At 46.7% G+C, this 7,654-nt stretch overlaps 1 protein-coding gene across 1 annotated transcript in view; it reads left to right on the top strand.

The window, feature by feature from the left end:
- The window catches only part of Zfyve1 (zinc finger FYVE-type containing 1), a 60,442-nt gene extending 55,880 nt beyond the window's left edge, over positions 1 to 4,562 (top strand). Inside the window, exons 10-12 of the mRNA XM_027931506.2 lie at positions 49 to 229; positions 960 to 1,073; positions 2,898 to 4,562. Coding sequence (XP_027787307.1) covers positions 49 to 229; positions 960 to 1,073; positions 2,898 to 3,130 — 528 coding nt within the window. The 3' untranslated portion in view covers positions 3,131 to 4,562. The remainder of the gene's footprint in view (positions 1 to 48; positions 230 to 959; positions 1,074 to 2,897) is intronic.
- The last annotated feature ends 3,092 nt before the right edge of the window (positions 4,563 to 7,654 follow it).

Raw genomic sequence — 7,654 nt, forward strand, 5'->3', positions numbered from 1 at the left:
AGACATGTACAATTCCTGCCTCTCTGTTGTGTTTTTGGATTAAAACAGAGCTGCAACAAGTGTGCGACATCCTTTAAAGACAATGACACTAAGCATCACTGCCGGGCCTGTGGGGAGGGCTTCTGCGACAGCTGTTCATCTAAGACCCGGCCAGTGCCCGAGCGGGGCTGGGGGCCTGCACCCGTGAGGGTGTGTGACAACTGCTACGATTCCAGGAATGTCCAGTTAGGTAATGTGGGGACGGAGAGCTTCCAGGGCGGAGGGGGTCCATCCTCCTTCTTTTCACTGGGACAGGACTCCTGCTACCCAAGCCCTGCTCCTAACCACATCACTGTTCTGAGAGTAGCTGATCTGCTGGCACAGCCAGTGGTCCTTTAAGCTCTTTTTTTTTTTTTTTCATTTTCGGTACTGGGGAAGACCCAGCGCCCCACACATGCTAGGCAAGTGCTCTATCTCTGAGCCACTTTCTCGATCCTCTGTTAGGCTCTTCCTTAGCAGGGTTCTATGAGTGCTCTTCTTGGGGGGTGGAGTTTGAACCTGGTTGACAGACCATATTGCTCCTGCCTATTGGAGGCCAAACTCATGAGCCACGGAGGTGCTTCTGAGGGAAGGAACCCACACATAGCCGCTAATCCCTGCAAAGCCTGCAGTTCTTATCAGAGATGGCTTCAACTAAGTCCTCTTCCTAGAGAAGTTTCTAGGTCATGCTTACAGAACCTCTCTGGCTTACTTTAAGAGAAGGTTATGAAGTAGTTACAAAGGATTGGAGGTAAAAGACAATAGCTGTCATACCACTTTCAGGGTCTGGGCTGACCTGGCCCACAGCCCAGACACTTGGAATCACTGCAGGCCAGCACAGTGGTCCAAGGAGGTGAATCCAAAAGAGCTCTGCTGAGGCCCTGAGTTTTCCATTTGGTAGACGACTAAGGCAACATCTTTTCCTTTATCATTTCCCACAGATGTTACTGAGGCACAGGTAGACGATGAAGGCGGAACACTCATTGCTCGGAAGGTGGGAGAGGCTGTGCAGAACACCTTGGGAGCCGTGGTGACAGCCATTGACATACCACTAGGTGGGCCTGGCAGTGTCTGTCTGGGGTGTAAAGGATGTGGGATGAGAGTTTTTGTGGGTACTCTGGGTTCTCATTGATTTTTCAAAGGCTTGAAAGGTCGATTGGAGTTGGGCATCAAGAAATCAATTACAATTTTACATTTGCTTGTTTCTGCAGCATCTCTGGTTTTCTCTTTGTTCCTAGAGGCCATCCCTTTACATTTCCATTGCTGCCTAACACACTACCTTGAAATGAAACGCCTGTCAGTAACTATTTTATGTCTTAAAACTGTGTGGGTGTAAAAGTCAGGAAAGGGTAATTATTCTGCTCCTGGTGGCATTATCTAAAGTTACTATGTGATATTTCAGCATGGCAGCTGGACTCAACTTTTATTTTTTTGGTAGCAGGAGATTGAATCCAGGGGCACTCTACCACTGAGCCACATCTCCAGCCCTTTTAAATTTTTATTTTGAGATAGGTTTTTGCCAGAATTGGTGAGGCTGGCATAAATGTACAATACTCCTGCCTTAGCCTCTTGAGTTGATGGGATTACAGGGATACACCATTATGCCCAGCTGGACTGGTCTGGAATGTCTAAGCTGACTTACAGGGGCCTTAAGGGGACTGGAAGCTTGGCTCAGCAGAGTGGCCCTCCCTCTCTGTGTTCCCCCCAAGACAACTTCTTTTTTTTTTTAAATATCTTTATTTAGTTTTTTTAATTGGCGCTGGGGATTGAATCCAGTGCCTCTTGCATGCTAGGCAAGTGCTCTACCATTGAGCTACAACCCCAACTCCCCCAAGACTTCTTCATGTGGTGTATCCAGTGGTAGTTGGACTTAAGTGGTTACTTGGGGGTTTAAGAGCTAATGTTTGAAGACATAGAAGCCTCCTGGGCCTGCCAACTGGTACATCTTCTGTACTCTGCCTAGATTCAAGGAAGGGGGCAGGAGTGTCAAGATGGAAAGCAGTTAAAGAACTTGTGGCTGCCTTTACTACAGTAGCCAAGCTATTATTAATTTAGCTTTTAAGATCCAGATGTGAGGGCTACTTGGAGCTAGGTGGGAGGGTGGGAGGAGGGAGAGGAGGGAAAATCCACCAGTGGGTAGAGGACTTTGGCAGGGTTGGCCAGGCCTGGGGATCATTTGGTACACTGTGGGGGAAAGACCAATGTCTCCTGGGTGGGCAGTTATGAAAACAGCTTGGGTCAAACTTAAACATTGTGGCCTACAAAATGAGCAGATGATGAGGTTTTGACTCAAGGATGTGGGATTAGATGGATTAGTCCAGGCTTGAAGCTCAGGTTGCTTCTGCCCTCAGGGTCACCTGGGAGAGGCAGGGGCTGCCCTTGGCACAAATGGCCTGCTACCTCTGCTTCCCAGACTCACTCACTGAGTACCGACCCGGCAAGTGTGTTAGACATGTTATTTCTTGTCATCCTCATAAATAGCTCTTGGAAGGGGTTGTTAGATGAGTAAGCCCCAAAAAGTGAAGTAACTGCTGTTAATCCTGCAGCCACTAGTTGACTTGTGCTCGGCAGAACTGGGACTTCGAAGGAGGTCTCACTTCAGGGTCAGGACTTTTTTTTATAGTTCTCCAGTGTGTCTTGGTGCAGCTATACTTGAGGTTCACCTGGAGAACTTAATAGATAAGTAAATATCAGTGCCTTGGCCCTACCCCAAAGATTCTCATCCTGATGGTCAGGGTAGAGGCCGGGCATCTGCATTTTTTAAAAGCACTATAGGAGATTCTGTGTGCAAGCCAGTATCTGAAGATGCCTTTTTGCCAGTTGGGACTTGGGGTACAGGGTATGTTGTGTCCTGACCATCACCTTTCTTCCCTCTGCAGGCCTCGTGAAGGACGCGGCCAGGCCTGCCTACTGGGTGCCCGATCATGAGATCCTGCACTGCCACAATTGCCGCAAGGAGTTCAGCATCAAGCTCTCCAAGCACCACTGCCGTGCCTGCGGACAGGGCTTCTGTGATGAGTGCTCCCATGACCGCCGGGCTGTTCCCTCTCGTGGCTGGGACCATCCTGTCCGAGTCTGCTTCAACTGCAATAAAAAGCCCGGTGACCTTTAACCCCAGCTCCCTCTTTCCGAGTCCTTCACAATTCCTTAGGTTCTCAGGGTTAGAAACAGAAGTCTCATTGAGGTAGGCCCTCCTCCCAGTCACCTGTTGTGGTATGTGTTCTCTCCTCTCCTCATCCTTGGGCCACTTTCCCTCTGTGGGGGTGAGCCTGACGGCAGGCCCGAAGGCATAAACCCCTCAGGGCAAGGGACCGAGCAGCTCTAAGCAAAGGGGCGTGAACCCAAATCCGTTGCATTTATTTCAGTTAAAAATAATAAATATATATATATATATAGACATATACATATGAAAGGAATTTGGGAGTGTATTGAGGCTGCTGCTGGCTGTGAAGACTTACCCCAGTCTGTCCCCACTACAGGGATGGGATGGCAGTGGCAGCAGGTCTTCCCCACAAAGCCAAGCCAGGTCCAGAGCCACTGCGTTGCTGGTCGCCTTTTGCTGCTTCTCTCCAAGCCTTGGCAGCCTCCCTTTCCTGGCTTTTCCCTTCCGGCCCCCCAGCTGCCTGGTTGGTGGGTCTCCCAGCAATGCCTACTTGAGGCAGCCTGAAGGGAATTCTGCTTGGGCCCTCAGGGAGCTGAATCCCAATTCTTGGATTAAGCCTGTTAAGCCTGTTTTAGAGACGAACCAGCTTATTGTGCGGGTCTTAGGGGTGTGTGGAAGGTTAGAAGTTGGGTCTTCAGTCCTGAGAAGTCAAGTTCAGGTGCTGTGACGTCCCTTGTAGTTGGGGAGATTCCCAAAGGACTTGGGCCTTCCCCAGCAGCCTTTCCTGCTCCTTAATTCTTCTGTTTCCACTAGGCTTTTCTGGAAGGCCGCATTTTTGCTCCTAAATCAAAAGCACCTGCTACCCTCCTCCCCCTTGAGCCTATCATCTGCTTCTGAGTGTCGCATTAGAATTTTTATTGCATAAAGTGTCTTAATTCTTTGTTTCCAGAAACACAGCCCCTCTAGCTATTGGAGGGGTAATCAATGAGAAACCTTCCAGGGAAACAGAGCACAGAATGGACTGTTAGTTGTTTTTTTTAAAGTATATATAAATATTTCAACAGATCATGAAAGAAAAATTCTATCTCTTTGGTCCATGCAAGAGAAGTCAAATGAATGTTTCTCATCAAGAGCTTGGACATCTATACCTATCATGACTGGAAAGAGACTGTTGTGCCGAATCCTGTCATCAGGTGGAGTTTATCTTCAGTGGCCAAAAAAAGAATTAAAGCAACATAGTTCCTGACTGAGCTGGCTGGTGGGTGGAGCTTTGGGGAGGTGCATGGGCCGCCATTCCTGGCTTGAGTATCTGTGGGGTGTGAGCCCTGGAGTGAGTTAGTCTCAGACCTGCGCCTTCCTGCCTCCTGTGGACCAGCGACTGAGGCCCTACTTGAACTGTGTATTATCAAATTCGCCATCATAAAAGAATCTTCCTGCTGAACATGGACTGTGCTGATTCTTTCCTCTAATTCCATCAGTAAATCTTTTTCCAGTTGATGGGAAAGTATCTGGTGGCTTGCAGAGCAGTCGCAAAGCGAGGGGCATACATCTGGAGTGGTAGTGCTGCCTGCAAATGGTTGCTTGTTACTCTGACAAATAAGTGCTTTTCCCTAGAAAAAGTATAAGCAAATACCACAAAACCATTATCACACGGACTGGTTTTTTATTTATTTTTTATAATTTTTTTTTTTTAATGGACTGGTTTTTTAATCTCAAAATGACAGTTTTTCCCCAGCTATTGGGCAGATAAGACAACTTGCCCCACATCAGTTTGCCCTCTGGGGCCAGAACTTTTTAGGGACTAGAGGACCACAGAGTTCCTCAGGCCTTGTCACAGCAGTGTGGAGGTTAAGTGAAGGCAGGGGATAGCTGTAGTAAGGCTGAGCTAGGCCAGCTGGGCACCAAGTGGGGGATTGCGTGGCTCAATGGCAGCAGCTTTTTAATTACTTGGGTTCTCTGGGTTCAACTTTGGTAGCCATCATGCCAGGGTCTTAGGGGAATCCTCTCTCAGAAAAGACTGGGTGTTACTCCTCATTTCAATGTCAAGATTTAATATAGGAGTTATTAGTGACCTTTTAATGTGGAACTTCCCAGGCTTTATCTGATTCCTGTGTCGTCTACCATCTCCCCATTTTTGATGGCCACTGACACTTGTCTGTCCCTTCTCCTCTTCCTTGTTCCTGTTCTTTCCCTCATTTATTCTTTCCTTCCACACTTCTCTCATTTTTTGGATGAGTAGGGCAGGTTAGGGAGGGTTTGAGGAGAAGAGGTGAAAGGTGGTGACCCCATTAGACTTGGTCAGCAGTTCTGTCGTCAAGCTGGAGCACCCCTAACCCTGAGCATGTGAATGCTGAGCCATGTGGTCGTGACATTTCTAGCCCATCAGCCTTCATAAGGCTCTTTAATAGAAATCGCACAGAAAAAGTCCCTTTTTATGCTAGTCCAATCAGTGGAGGAGAAGGGTACCAGTGTCAAGTAGGAGATTCTTTTCCTAGTCGCAATCCCAGTCTCAAATTAATGAGGTAAATGCAGGCTGAAAGCAAAGGAGGGGAAAAACTGGCTCACCTTAATTTTCTCCAACTCAACACCACAAAACCAACCAGCACCCAGATTAAGAAACATGGCTAGCAAGTCAGTGAGACCCTGTCTCTAAGTAAAATACAAAATAAGACTGGGGATATGGCTCAGTGGTCGAGTGCCCCTGAGTTCAATCCCTAGTACCCCCACCCCTGAAAAAAACATGGCTGGACTTCAAGTACTTCCTGTCCACCCCTACCCCCAGGAATAAGTACTGTCCTGATATTGAATAGCACAGATCAGTTCCCCTGCCGTTGCTGGGGAGGTGCTACATGAACATTTTAAATAACTGAACACCGGCTTATAGGTAGTGAAGGTAGCTGAACCTCGTGAGCTGTAGCTACAAGTTTCGTCTTTTTTTTTTTTTTAAGAGACAGTGTGAGAGAGAGAGAATTTTTTTAATATTTATTTTTTGGTTTTGGGCGGACACAACATCTTTGTTTGTCTGTGGTGCTGAGGATCAAACCCAGGCCGCACGCATGCCAGGCAAGTGTGCTACCGCTTGAGCCACATCCCCAGCCCTACAAGTTTAATCTTGTGTGGCTGAACTAAGTGGCCTAAGCAGTGGGACCCAGTGAGAGCTTCACACATCCATTGGGTTTAATTGGCTGGTTGAATTATTTGGGAATTGGATTAGTTGCCTCTTCCAGGCACTTTTGGGAGGTTTATGAGGTTGACAGTTTGTCAATCATACTGGAAGGCAGGCCCTTGTTCATGTTCATGTCTTGCAGGAGACACTTGCTCAAAGAGGTTCAGAGGCCAAACTGCCTGGCAAGTAGGACTTGAGTTGTCACCTGGGTCCAGGCAGGCCTGTGGCCATGGCACTGTGAAACTTCTCCCCTCAATTTTTCCTTCCTCTTCAGATTATGAATTCTCTTCCCGATAAGAACAGGGTCTTTTCAAAAGGGGAAAGTTGAAAAGCCAAGGCTTCTACTGTTGTCACAGGTGGGCTTAGCTTTGTATCTATAAACTTTCCCGTTGTCCTCAGGTTTTTATGACAAGGACAGTAATCAAGTTGGTCTAGTATATACCACAAGAGCTAAGTTCCATTTGTTAAAAAATCCTGATATAATGGTAATTTTGCTACCATATTTGTTTCTTCAGCTTCAGAACTACCGTCACAGTGAAAATCAGCTTGTGTATTCTCATTAATGGAATTATTTTTAGTCACTGTACACAATCTGCATTTATTAAGTTGTGCCTGGTGCCTTTTAAAAATTTTATTAAACTTAAGTATCACAAGGGCTGGCGAGGTGGCACATGCCTGTAATCCCAATGGCTTGGTAGGCTGAGGCAGGAGGATCTTGAGTTCAAAGTCAGCCTCAGCAACTTCGTGAGGCCCTAAGCAACTTGGCAAGACCCTTTCTCAAAATAAAAATCAACCTCGGGGTGTGGCTCAGTGGTTATGCAACCCTGGGGTTCAATCCCAGGTCAAAAAAACAAAACATCTCAGACTCAGGTACTACATTTGACCAGAGCCAGCCATTTTACTGTTAAAAGACAAGCCTCAGTACTACATTATCATGCTGACACGTTTAGTTCTAGCCTGAATCTCTAAGGCGCTGGTCCCATCCTTAGTCTACTCCCTTCAATGTCCTGAAGAGAGGACAACTAAAAGAGCCTAAGTGGATTTCCTAGCCAATAAGTCACCTCAGTTCTAGCTGCTCTGGGCTTCTTTGTGATTACTGTGCCTTTTCTCAGATCATGATCTCTGAACAGTACTGTTAATATTGGAACAGCTTTGATTAAAGTGAAGTCAGAGCCTTGTGCTTCCTAAGCACATGCTCTACCACTGAGCTATACCACTAGCCTGAACCCTGGTTTGTCTGTAAAATGATGCTAACTTTATATTACTACTATTTTTCTTCCTGCCTCCTTTCTAGGTTATTATAAGGATCAAATCAATTAGGGATAAGTTCCTTATAAAATGTGAGACACTAAAAATATTACAACCTA

Source organism: Marmota flaviventris, chromosome 2, assembly GCF_047511675.1.
Source record: "Marmota flaviventris isolate mMarFla1 chromosome 2, mMarFla1.hap1, whole genome shotgun sequence".
NCBI classification, from domain to species: domain Eukaryota; kingdom Metazoa; phylum Chordata; class Mammalia; order Rodentia; family Sciuridae; genus Marmota; species Marmota flaviventris.